This window comes from Phalacrocorax aristotelis, chromosome 4 (genome assembly GCF_949628215.1).
Source record: "Phalacrocorax aristotelis chromosome 4, bGulAri2.1, whole genome shotgun sequence".
Lineage (NCBI taxonomy): Eukaryota > Metazoa > Chordata > Aves > Suliformes > Phalacrocoracidae > Phalacrocorax > Phalacrocorax aristotelis.
In genome coordinates this window covers 35,485,216-35,499,264 of record NC_134279.1, presented here as the reverse complement: position 1 = coordinate 35,499,264, position 14,049 = coordinate 35,485,216, and the positions used below count along the sequence as shown (strand labels likewise).

The 14,049-nt window shown below is 39.0% G+C and overlaps 1 protein-coding gene across 18 annotated transcripts in view; it reads right to left on the bottom strand.

The window, feature by feature from the left end:
* Positions 1-1,342: 1,342 nt before the first annotated feature.
* Positions 1,343-14,049, bottom strand: part of TRIM2 (tripartite motif containing 2) — a 132,322-nt gene continuing 119,615 nt past the window's right edge. For all 18 annotated transcript variants that reach the window (XM_075090949.1, XM_075090955.1, XM_075090953.1 and 15 more), the window contains 4 exons: positions 11,300-11,468; positions 9,564-9,634; positions 6,802-6,942; positions 1,343-5,772 (listed from right to left, as the gene is read on the bottom strand). In XM_075090949.1, the coding sequence (XP_074947050.1) occupies positions 5,620-5,772; positions 6,802-6,942; positions 9,564-9,634; positions 11,300-11,468 (534 nt within the window). In that variant the 3' untranslated portion in view covers positions 1,343-5,619. The remainder of the gene's footprint in view (positions 5,773-6,801; positions 6,943-9,563; positions 9,635-11,299; positions 11,469-14,049) is intronic.

Below are 14,049 nucleotides of genomic sequence, written 5' to 3'. Positions count from 1 at the left end.
AGGAAGTTGGCCATTTGCTGCAGAATTTTCTTGGTAAAGGGTAGCGTTCCCCAGCCTCAATGTCCTGCCTGCCCGTCTGATTTTGCTCAGTGATGGAGAGCCTCTGCTGTAATCATCCAGGGGACAGAAAAAAATTCTAGCCTATCAGTAAGAAAAGACTGGGAATGCAATGAGAGTCTTGCCTACTTAGCCCTGCGGCTTCAGGGTATCCTGTGCTGCTACTTCTGTTCTTCTTCACGGCCTTTTTGGCGTGGGAAGGAACAGGTGCTCCACAACTCTGAATGTCAAGCCAACACTGCTCTGCTTCAAGCTGCAAGGTGGTCTTAGCTGGCAGCTAAATAAAGCCTCTTGTAAGCATCTGAACTTCAGCGCAGATAGATAATATACTCCAGAACATTCAGCACCAAGACTGTATTTTCTGGACATACATTCATCTGGAGACTGACAAAGAAAAACAAAACTTGTTTTTCTGCAGATGTAGTGAATTTTGTAATAAGTTTGCCTCCAGGAGAAAACAAAGGCCTCAAAATGTGGCTGACGACATTCCCTATGACTTGCAAGGAAGAACAGAACAGAGATTCCTTTAGAGGGTTTGGGCGCAAGATCCATGAAAAAGGATAGCTGCTCTGTGTTTCAGCTGTCTTGTTTCTGAGCACCCTGCCACTGACCAACCACACACAACAGAGTCTGGCCTCTCCAGTCCCCTCCAGTGAGATTGTTTCCAAGCCAAATGATGCCCCTGAAGATTCTCTCTCACTTCGTGAGCAAGTTCCCAGTCGCTTCATAAGCGAGTTCTCAAAAGATCCAGGTTTGGAGAGTTTACCAGTGACCAAGATGACATAAGTAATATGTAAGATGAAAGTTAACATGAGCTGAAAATTTATGCTTACAGGAAAGGAGTCAAATCAAACTCCGAAGATAAATTTTCTGTTCTTCTACAATAATTTATATTTGGTTTTCTGGAGCAGTCCCTTGAAAGATTGGAGCACAGCATAGCTGAAAGGTACTGTATACTTCCATGATGCAAATGGAAAAGCTTATGACTCATAATTTTACTGCCACCAATTAAAAGGTTAATTTTAATTACTGAACTGAAGAAGGAAGGGAGGAGACAAGGAAGCTCCAAGTCCCCACCTTCTTCCCAAGAAGAACCCAAGTCCCTCTTTCCTCTGTGTCTACATAAAAGCTTAAAGCGTATGAAACAATCACAGTTTTCTTGGCTTGTGACCTGTGGTGTCAGGGTTTCCTTTTGGAAAAAATTACCCATCTTCCTGCATTATGGGGCTGTTTTTAGGGACAGTGAGTATGAGACATCTGAAAAATAAATCCTCAACCATGAAAATAACAGAGGAAACAAGCTTTATTTTTATTATTTGAAATTTTTGTGCGTGGTAAAGGTACACATTTGACTCTGGTTTTCCTACATTTCCAAGACAGAGTAATTCTTTTTAATTGTCGGCTAAAGCATCAAGAATACCGTGGCACACAGGAAGCTAAAACTACACACACACACACAAACACTTTGATGCGCATCTTTCATCCTTGACCTTAAGGAGACAAAGTTTGTATTTAGCCTCACAGGGATTTAAAAAAAAACAAAACAAAAAGTGAGAAGAATATTTCATTATGAGTGTCAAGAGAGTGCAAGGCTTACATGTACACAAAACATACGAGATTGATTTACAAAGATGGAATGTACAAAAACTTTTAAAAAAAAATAAAGAAAAAAGACAGACTGACTCCTAGAACTGGAAAGCTGCAATGTATCAACTGGTAGAGATTTCTAACAGGGTCTACTGCTGTACACTGTGCAGCTTAGGGAACATTCCCGTGTCATAAAGCCAAAGCAAAAGTGTCAGGGTTAAGGCCGTGTTGCTCACAAACATCAACTGAAGTGCTGTACATTCATCAGAAATAACACAACCCGTTAGGAATCTTCCTACCCCGTAGCACAAATACCTTTCTCGCGCTCTCCACAAACAGGCCAAAACAGTCACTGCTCACAATTCTTGGAAGAATTATCTTCCATGTACATCATGACTTCATAACTAGCTGTCACCCACAACCACAAGCCATTTCCTTATAACAAACAACATATTGGGCACTTGTAGTTCTCATTATGGCAACACTAGATCCTTAGTTATAAAAAATATCGACATAAAATCAAAAGCCCGCTAGCTTTTACAGAACAGAAGAGCATTTACTAAAAAATAGCTCTCCATCTACATTAGGCAAAACCTTGCCTAAACCATTTTCCTTTTCTTTTTCAGCTACATTGCTGATGGTATAGCCTATGTAAAAATCCCCTACTGTTTATATTGGATTTTTCTGAAGAGATCCTTTTTATTCTATTCACAAAGCAATGAAAATACAGTTGGCTAGTTTGTCCTAAAATGCTCCAAATTACACAAGATGTGATAACCTTCTGAGATTACTCTTGAGGTGAAGATTAGTTAAATGAAGCACATACTTTCACCATTCATGCTGAGCTGCTAGTCAATTAGCATTTCAGGGAAGTCAAGGGAACATTTGGTTAGACCTGAAACCTGGCAGCAGAATGCCTGTAAAGCCTTTAATAAATGCTAACAACTCAGCAAATCAAGTATTACAATTCTGACACTCACTTAATTGGATGAGAAAAAAATCTGCCAGTTTTTTAGAACAGAATTTCTGCTTTGGTTGCTCTTTGTAAGTTTGTAAGCCAATCATTTTAGCAAAGTTGGCTTCAGAAGCACACCGTAAAAGCAATGTGTTTCTCGGTTTCCCGGTGCCAGGCAGATAAGGTCAGCCCTTGGAAGGGAATGCCCAACGCCACTGAATATGAAAGTGTAGTTGGCAGTATTTGCTGTGAGAAGGAACTCCAAATTAGTGAAGTAAGTGCTGCTCTGGTGATAATGTCTGAAAACCCAAAAGGCTATTCAGTCTGAAGAAAAAATCCACATCCCCCCAATAGCTCTTAGCTGGGTTGTAAGGGGGTTGTGTGCAGAATTCCATATTTCATCAGGATGCACTGGGTTGACATAGGTTATATAAAATCCTGGTAAACAATACTGAGTCAAAGGGACTGGAAATCTTCTGAAGAAAAGTGTACATACGTAATAGTACAGTCTTAAGTATATGTTTTGATATATAGATTAGAGGCTGACTTCTGTGCTTCTCAGAGTTCCTGGCAATAGAGGATTTGGCAATGTTTCCTGAGCAGAAACCATGCAAGTTTAGTAAAATGTTATTATAAAAATCCAAATCTGGAACTAAGTTCGATTAATATTATCCATATCTGACAGCAACAGCACATTTCTCATTTTATTTGTACGTTTTTACCTCAGAGAACCCGTGCAACCTCTTCTCTTTGTTAATAAATACAGTTAAAATGCTGCATACCTTTTCTTCATTGATAAATTTGCCATTTAAGGGCATTCCAATGTTAGAAATTGTTTGCCAGAAGGTTGTTTATAAGGACACTTAGAGGGAATTTTGATCTTCAGAAAATTTAATCTACAACTTTGTTAAATTTTGGTAGGACAACATATTGTGTACTGACTGAGATACCATCTTCAGAACTTTAGGACAAACTCACTTCAAGCAGAGGATATTTTGTTCTCTTGGTAATAACAAACTTGAGTTTAACATTTCAAAAATGTTACCACCAGTTTCTTAGATGCATTATATAGTCCAAACCTTAAGCCTTATACACAAAGTATTTATTCCAATTAAATAAGAAAACTTATCTTTGCATGAGAATTTGTAAATTGGCTCTATGTGCAAAAAATAAACAAAGGAAAGAAGAGGAAAAAATCTTTTAAGAAACAGTAATTAAAACCCAGACAAATTCCACATTTACGAACCTTGGGGCCTGCATTTTTACAAGTCAAATGTATCTTTACAAAAAACCATTAGTTTCTCTCAAATTCATTGAAACAACAACCTTAACCTTTTAGAAATAAGACAAATACTTATAATGAGTAATTTAACAAAGACCTCTTTCCATTTTACAAACATGTTTAAAATACTCCCTTGCTTCTGACTCAATGCCCTTTTGTTTCAAGGCCCTAAAAATGAGAAAAGAAAGACTTCCCAGGCTATTGTAGGCATTGGCAGCAATCTCACCAGCTCCTCCAACGAGGTTTAAGAGTGAGCACCACTCTATATTAGGCTACAGTAGCAATTCATCCTTTGACCACTGGATTTAGAAGTAAGAACAAAGCCAATGCTACTTTTAAAAGGACAAGTTCACTCTTAAAAACAAACACACACATTAAAACCAGAACCAAGTCATATGATTGTAAGTATTTCCAATTAAATTAATACTTCAACAAAGACCACAGTAGAGAGATCCGGCAGGAAGAAGGACATTTTTCAGAGTACTGCCATTGTCAAATGGCATACCTACGTTCCAGTTTGCTAAAATAACCTACATTTACTTTTTTTTATTTTTGTGTCAGTCAGTCGTACATACATACATACTAATAAATCAGAACAAATCTCACAGTCCTTATTTTGTGTTCTAACAAAATTCCCTTTGATGAAGGACTTCAGGAATTGGTTCAGATTCATTCTTATTTGTAATGTATTTTTTCTCATGTAAAAACAAGTAGCTTTGGTAACCCTTGGCTTTCGTATACAACCTCTGTTTACCACAGTTGCTTTGGTTGTATAATGCAGGCCCTCCATAGGGGTACCTCTCTGGCTTTCGGCCCTGTGTGATGCTGCATTTTATTTTATTGGTTAATACAGCGAGTTGCCTTAAGGAAACATGGCAATGAACACATACAGAAGAGTGGCACACATGAGGTTAATTGAGTTGACATTGTAATAACCCTGATCCTAATGAACTAGTTTGGTGTCAAAAGGTCTGTCGTTATACAGAAATTCAGCTCTCACTAATGTATCGCTACAATTAAGTTTTTCCAGAGCTTTAGAAATGTCAGGTCTCTGCAAAGTCCTTCCAGCACATTGAGCAAGGGGAAGAGTGAAAAACAAGCACATGAAACAATCCTTCGTTAATCCCACATGAGTAGGGATTGATTCTCATGGTGCTAAACATGGAGCGGTGTTAGGTCTGAGGGTTCGAGCTAGACAGATTTTGTGAGACTTAACCTTATACTAAAAGGACCTACTTGTTATAGATAGTAAGACTGAAGAATGTTAAAAGTGTCATACCTACCATGATAATGAGATCTAGAAGATTCCCAGGATCACCTCTGGGTTAAATAATGCATAACAATGATACTTCTTCAACTTTGGAAGCTGTGAGCAGGAGCTAACCTTCGCAGTCTTCAAAAAGCTTTGGGGACTTTTCCCAAATTTTTCTCATTTTTGCCTAATTAGTTACTTCCAGTTCCTTAAGTTGCAGTTTGCATTTAATATCACATCGTCTTTATGAATTCAGTTAAAGAGTATTTTGTGTATTAACCCTTACAACAAAAAGTTCAGTGAGAAACGTAAGAGGTGCGAGTCCTATGTAAACAAGGTAAGTTTGGAAATTAACATGAGAAGTCCATAGGAGACTCCTTCATTATTAAAAATGAACTCAAAGTAGGAGATATCCTGCACTGGATCTCTAGGACCAGTCTTTTCTTACGGGTGGACGATTATCCAGCTCCAGAGCTCAGCTCATTGCTACTGTAAGTATCGATAGACCTTGAAGCAGTGATTTCCAGAGTCTGCAACTACAACGTGGCCATCTGATGTAAGGGCCAGACCTTGGGGACCATAAAGTGGGTCAGCAGAGGTGTTAATATAGGATAAAAATGATCCACTTCCATCAAAAACCTTTGAGGGTGAGAAAGCACAGAATAATTGTTATGAATAAAAAAGAAAAATAGCGGACACAAGTCTGCCTTCAGTTATACCATTATACTTCTCATTTCTGAAACAATTAACATACACTAGAATAAACAAAGGCAGAATCTGATCTGTTATTCACAAAATATACAGGTTTATATACAAATGTATTTTCTTATTAAAAATAACTAATTAAAGCTGCCAGGATCTTTGGCAAGAATTAAACATGCAGTGAAACAGTAATAAAAAGAGCACTTTGGCTGTTCCTTGTTCTAAAAATGGCCAACTACAATAAATCAAATTCAGTCAGGAACTCAACCAACACCTTGTTTTCCTAACAAATATTACTGTTGTGGCTAGCATGACTCTCAGGTTCCCACACAGCGAAAACCAGGAATTTGTTTGCACTGCTGACAGTGCTTCCTGAGAACAACTTACAAGCAGCTCCCTCATTCTTATATTCAGTGAAAATAATACATACACTTAGCTATTTATTAGATATTCTTTGGCAAATAAGACGACTTTGTGATTAGCACTTGAAAGATAAAAAGAGTGTGACTCTCATAACATAAAAGCAGAATATTTTCTCAACATTTAAAAAAGATGATAAAAATCCTGTTCCCTTTGCCTCAGGGTCTATAGAGATCGTTTGCTTTTTCATGTTTTCCACCATGTCTCCAATCTTCTGTTATGCTGATTTTAAATTACTGTCATCTCAGCAATGCTTGTAAGCCTCCTAAGTCACCAATTAGCTTTTGGGGAACTACTTGGAGACACGAGCCTTGGTCACAGCAACCATCAGAGTTGCTAGCAGTCACACTGGGAAGCCCACGGTCGGACACCACCACTTCCAAAAGTGGACAGGCAGCAATGAGGCATATAAAAGGCTGTATTAGAAACGACATCGCTTCTAATGCTGCTATCATGTTTCTTGGGAAGTCTGAAAACTTCAGTGGCCAGAGTTATCAATCCATTAGCTTTCCTAATCAAGCCCCTCTGAAACACACAAATCTCTACCTGTATTCGGCTGTTTCCCCAATCTGCTACGATAATATTTCCATTAGAATCTACAGCTACTCCAGTTGGTGCATTAAATTGTCCGTTTCCTTCTCCATTTGATCCAAACTTCAGTATGAATTCTCCCTCCTGGTTAAATACCTGTATGGGTTAAAATAAAAACCTGAATATGGCATCGTATCAAGTATTAGTCATCTGCCACTACCAGTTCACCCGTTACCAAAACTGGGAATTGAATTGTTCCCAGAAACACACACACAGAAGATGGGAGAAAAGGTGCCCGTCTCTCCCTCCAGCTCCCATTACACCATACAGTATTTCCCATCTCACTTAAGGTTCAGCTCGGACACAGAGGAGGGCCCCAGGAACTCCTTTGCATCTTGTGCATCTTCAATTAAATAGAGCTGAGTGCAGATACGGCACTGGGAGTCAGTCCTATGGAAACACATCTGAGCAGATGAACTCTTCTCTGACTTCCATAATCTAACACATATTGAGAATCACAGCATGCTGCTCTCTGTATAGACAGTTCAGCAGCTGAATTCTCTGTGATGGTGAGTAACAGGTTTAGACACCAGAAGGATGGAAACTATCAATGACTATTCTGTCAGTGACTTGGATGTACCAATGGGCCAAGTGAGATACAGGATGTGCCATTTACATAGTACCATAGCCATCTCTATTTGGTTTGGTCCATCTTGGACCCAGGCACAGCTGTGCCACAAGGTCCAGCAGCATTCTTAGAGACCGGCTGTGGCTTGCACAAGAAAATGCAAAGACCTGACAAGTGCGGAGTGCACACTGCGGTGCTAAGAACAAGGAAGATGGGAGGAAATCATCCTATTCATGAACACCCACAGTGAACAGAGAAAAAGCATTTGGGGGAGGAAATTAATGAAGTACCATGTTGGTGCTTCAGATGATGAAAGGAAGTAGAAAAAGGTTCATTAATAAGAAAACAAACAGGCAAAGATATGTTGCTCTGTCCCTGGGTTAAAATGGGGATGGTGAGTGACCGAATGAGAGAGAAGCCTACATTGAGCAGGATTTTCCATAGAAGATGCCTGAAGGAAGGAACACGCTTGAAGGTTAATGGGGGAGGGAAGATAATGTTGCTGAGCGAGGATGCTTAATTCAAGACACTGGTGGCAGGAAGAGGCTTTGGGATGCACAAGAATGAGATTTATTGGTTTATTTATTTCTAAAGATATTTATTTTTGAAAACAAAATTTACTCTCTGCTCTTTCCCCACCATCTAACAGAAGATAACAGCGCCATCCAGATTGTAAATTACTCTCCAAAGTGCCAACAATTATCTGTACCGATTTAGAGGGCACTCAAAAATAAGAATCTTTTCCAGTTAGTACCAAACTGTAACAAATAACATTTTTATCCCATTGAGTCACACCAGAGACAGACGGGAACGCTCTGTTCTCATTAGGAATGCAATAATTATAAATCTGCTAAGATGCCACACTTCTTACATCTCTTCACTTGCTTTTTTTCATTTTGGTTTGCCCTTGTTGTTAACTCTCTCCAGGCATTTTTGTTACCACAGTAAGCCCCACTGGTGAAGGGGTAATTTATGGAGTCATAGGCCTCCTGCTGCTAAACCAGGTAAACAGTCTGCTTTAGGGCTCCTGCAGCAATATTGGTTTCTTTGTTGTAATCTAAGCCACAGGAGTTTCTACTTCCTCTCTAATTCCAAAAGGATACAAGAGCAAGGTTACTACTCAAAATCTAGATGATTCAGCAACCATCAGGACACGAGGGTGTCTATCCTCAGACAGTGATTTTCCATTTCAGATGAGTACATATAATTTCAGTTATGAACACTGAAGAACTGGACTGAGGGTTTATCTTTGTGTTCAATCAGGACAGGCAGCCATTAGGTGAAATCCCAGGGATTTCACCAGTGTGTGGGACTGGGTAGTGCAGCATTCTGCTGCCCATGTTCTCTTGCTGCTGCTTCTGCGTGTTGAGGGAGGGAAAAAGAGCACAGAAAGTGACTGAAAGGGAATGTCACAGCCCAAAAACAAACACAGAGAGGTGAGTAATTTCTGAAACAGCCTGTAGCTCGTTCATATACTTTTTCCACCACATGACATCTCAACATGTATCCTTGTTTTGGTTTATTACTGGGACAAACAAATATACCACCCTATCTTACCATGACTGTTTAACAGGTCATACATGAGGACTTCGCATGGGTGTAAGGACTAGTGGCCAGTTCTGCCCAGTGCAGGAAGTACTGGATGAAAACCGATGGTCTGTGTTACACCCTTCTTAAGAGTATCGGGGTTGTAAATGGATTCAGTAATCTTAAAGCTTACAGGTATGGGATTAAAGCTTGTCAGGTATCTTTACTTCGTTATAATTTTATTCAGGTAGAAATGTGGGAAGCTTTTATTGGGAAATTCAAAAGCAGTTACCAGACTTACTTAAAATAGGAGAGAACATAGGGTAAACAACAGGTTTGGCAGAGAGCTTATAAAAATAACTAAGTTGATATTACTTATCTCAGGTACAACTTATGTTTAAGCAATTGAATTAGAGAACATTACAGTGGCACCAAAAGCAACAACAGATTATATCTTCATGAAGCAATGCACTGCATGCAAAGGTCTCCCAATGTACAGTCCTTGTATCAGACCGCCTACATACAGAGTGGGATCTCTTTGGTTTTAACAATACTTTACTTTCCCCAAGAAAGTACCATGATAAAATGAAAAGCTCTCCAAGTCGCCATTAATTGACAGTACCTTGACAGAATGGTTATGAAAATCTGTAACGATAATTTCATTGTTGCTGTTTACAGCTGCAAAATGAGGACCTGCAATGTAGAGGAAGAAAAAAAAATAATACCACTAAACCAAAGAGTTTGCTTAAATTAAAAAAAAATTATTCAGCCTGCCAGAATATTATATTTGGCTTCTGAGTCAAATTGGGAACATCAATTTCAAATTAAGAGTAATTTCATTTCATGTTTTAAAAAGCTCAGCATGCCTTTTTGTAAACACAAATAATTTTTTTCAACCAGTTGTCAGCTAGCATTATCAATAAGCATTGTTCATTCCTTCCTCTCTCATATACAGATGACTATGTAGATATTTATGTGCTTAATTAACAAGACAAAACATGTAGTGCTTAGGCATAAAGTTGTGTATACACTGAAAATAGTTCTCAAAAATGTCCATGTAAAGTCTTAATTGAAATAACCTATGCTTTCTGTGCTCACTTCCTACAACGATTTACGCACGTAAGTTTTAGGATAAATAGAAAAGTTACTTCTGAGAACACTGTCAGGGGAAAAAGTGCATTCTTTGCTTTACTTTGTATATTGAAATATGTGTTCAAACTTGAATAAAAAGGAAATGGTAGCTTGAAAAGAGGCAAGTGCCTGAATCGAAATATTTGGTGCTATTTTTAGTTATTAAAGAGATCAGAACTCGGTTTCAATTTTCACAGTACATCAGTGTATACTATAAAAGGGTGAAAACCTATACACTGAAAGCATTCAAATAATGACAAATCACCTGGTTTATGTAGCCTGCCACCAAGAAGAGGTGATACATTTCTCAAAGGCACTCTTGCAGAGTATTTTCACACTTATTTTCAGGAGGTACTCTTACAAATTTTAAAATGAAAGAAATTGGACATATCCAGAAAATTTTGGTGATGCTTAGCTGTGTTAGAGCCAAAGCTCTCATAAATTGTATATATGGCACTTGTGCCATAAGACATTGCAAGAGAACTCAGGTAAGATAAAAGCAGTTGATGCTATTTCTCTCTTGTGCTATGAAGCAGTCAGATCAGACCAATCTATAACTACTAATTCAGAGTGACCCAACACCTGCAAAATGACCTGCATATGTACTTTGACATCTTCATTTCAAATTTTCAAAGAACAGCTATTCACTGAAAATACATCAGGTTTTTTTTTTAAACTTAATTGCGTCGTCTGATTGAAAGACACCATGTGCAAGCAGTCATTTGAACGTAAGTGGCAATTTCCCCAAACTGGCATTTTCCGTTTGCATAACTGTATCTTCCTGATCTCAATCTTAACAGTATCCCATTACACTGATTTTCTAATGGGAAGATACCACTTAGGGCATTGGTTATTTTGTATCTGATCACTGGAAACACAAAGCATGGTGTTTGAGTTGATTATCATGAGCAGCTGAGTGCGGGCATTACAAAGCATTTATAAAACGCTAGTTAAGATCAGTCTGTCTTGGGTCACTGATCTGAAATGCTTCCAGGCACAGAGGGGTAAATAAAACAATCTGGTTACAGCTACATTTGCAGAACAGATGTTGCAGTCTTCCTAACCAATTAAACAAATGGTGAAGTGAATAGGAGCTGTATGTTTGGTAGAACCTTTCCACCCCAGGAAAAATGAGTAGGATATAGCGTCTTCAACATGCTCAAACATCATGCAAATGTGAGCAGAAGAGGCAAGAAAAGGGGATTTACATATTACCATCAAGTGTACCTGCAAACTGCTTGTCACCATTTCCTCGACTACCAAACCTGGTGACTATTTTTCCATTTGGCTGGAAGATGAACACACAGCATGCTTTATTGTCCACTACGATGATGTGTCCGTTACGATCCACAGAAACACCTTTAGGGCCCATGAGCTTTCCAGACCCAATTTTGGCCTGAAAGGGAGAACACAAGACAGGAAAATATGTTAGCATGATAGAAATAAGTTAGTACAGTTCAAAGATTGTATTATAGGCACACAGCAGGACAGAGAGATGTTTTTGTCATCAAAGGTTTCCCAGAGGGAAGTGATTGTTTTTATCAGCTCCATCATTTTTTCTTCAGCTGAAAATAAAGACTGCTTTCTGTATTGTCCTTTCTAGAATGGAAAATCTGCCATGTCAGCATCTGAGTCCAGATAAACAACTCATGACAAACACAATCATCAGATTTTTATGTCTTGATGAACTACAGCATCTGTCGGAAACCATCACAAATGGCTGTATAGGCAGCACCAGTATACCAGTAGGACAGGCAGACAGGCATAAAGGAGTTCTGCCTCCTATTGCATACTGTTCCTGAATCCAACGACCACCTGGTTATGGACGGGGAAATATGCCTTTACCACTGCCTGCTACATGAAAGCAGTTAGAGCTCACTCTTGGAAACTCAGAGCTGGGTGGCATGTAGGCTATGATGTCCTCTGTTGCCTGCCTTGGGTGAATGAGACACCATGCAGCTTCTGAGTGCACCTGGAAAGAATTTGAGCAGACCTAAAGCTCAGGCTAACCTCAATACCTTCCATCAGATCGACATGAGATTGCTTCACCTGCTGCTTAGACACATGAAGTGTCAGCTGAAATCTGGAAAGGAGATAGGAGTGTGCTGCCAAACAGCAAATAAAGTAATCTTTGAAACAGTAAATAAATCAAAGCTTGCTCCTGTCTTAGGTAAACAAAAATATTTCCATCATTTTAAACAGGCCTTGTGACTACCAAAACATCTGCCAGCATAATAAGCAGCAGCAGGGGAACTGTACAGAGTATTCCATATTGTATCAATGGAAAAACCTTCAGTGGGGATGAGATGGATCTTACACACAATGAATTATCTGGAAAGACTAAAGAGCTGTCAAAATAGATCAGAAAATGTTAGAACCATTGTTTAGTAGGATCAGAAAGAAGGTAATCTAAGAAGGGGATCTATGAAACAGCATCCCATTCAGCCCAGAGCAAGCAGAAATAGAGCCAAACCGTTCAAAGACCCCATGAGCTACCTGGGCATATACCCAAGAAGATTCTAGGATCACCTTGCAACCCATTTCACACTTTTTACCATTCTGCTCTTTTTTTCAGGCAGAGATACTAGAAACTGGTTTAATCTGCATAAAATCAGTTGAGTTTTGACCTTTCAGTTTAAAAAAAGCTGTAAAAATACCACCTAATTGTTTGGGGGACGTGTTGTTGGAATGCAGCAACTTGATTTCTGTTTGGTTTGGTTTTAATAATGGACAGATTTGGAAGCAGTTATCCAGGCTGGCTCCAAAAGCCTGGTCTCCTGTGAGCCTCTTTACTGTGCTGGACAGGCTACCCACTGAACAGACTGTGCTGAAATTATGGATCCCAGAACTTTCAGATCCTGTAGTAATTTGCAAGGCAGATGTCCTACAAACTGAGGTCCATCTCTTTGGTGGTGAACATAATTTCCTGTTTCCATCGGAATTTGAATTAGATACTAAGTTATTTGTCTTCTTTATGAAACAAGTCCATTTTTCCTCCTCACTGCCTTTGCAGGGTGGGACAGATCACCACCTAGAACAAGCAATGATTCTGACTTCTCTGCCCCCATCCCTTCCCTCTTGCAGGTGGTGAGGAGTAGCTGAAGCTCTGTTAGTCTGTAACTAATTATCAATGTGGGACAGATTACAGGGCATGGAGAAGATCCATTACCTAACTCATTTCTCTCAATTCCCTAATGTTTTCAAAGCAAACAACCACATTAGTATCTGAAGGAGCTCAACTACCCTTAGTAGGCCCCACGCTCATGTTCCAGAGTACCTTCATGTGGGTGGAGATGCAGGTAAAAATAGGAGCCATCCCAAAATAAAGCCATCTAGGTTCCCTGAGGCTGACTGGTAGAAAGTCACCACTAGACAACGTCTTTCAGTCTCAAACAGAGATAACTCCAGAGAGTAAATCTTGCATCTTGAAGATTCAAGATCATGCGTCTGTTTATGGTCAGGTACATATGTTCTTATAAATTGCTAAATATTTAGGCAAAAACCACGTAATTAAATCATGTGAAAACAGCCCCAGGGAAAACTATTACAAATGTCTTTGTGTTCTCCAGGAGAAAGATATAAGCAGACCTACAAAATCTATTCAGGTTTTCATAATAACAAAGCATCAACAACATAAACCAAATGCAAATCGGTAATTTATTTCCTTTGGGGTGATTCCTTCTTTCCTCTGGGATGCCCGTGTGTTTGTCTGCTTGTGCCATGCACCAGCTCCTTACCATCCTTCCAGGATTCCTATAGAAAAATGACTCAGTCTCATGAGTACAGTATCTTCCTGCTCATGTAAACACATGTAAAAAAAAAACATTAATAAATCATGTACTACATTAACGGGCACTCAGTGCTGAGAAGAGTAATAAAAATCACTATTCTTGGGCCAGGATTTAAAATATAATTTGCAGGCAGCAATAAATTATGCCCAGCTAGAGTTTGCAGTGCTTTTTATTAAAAGTGTCTGT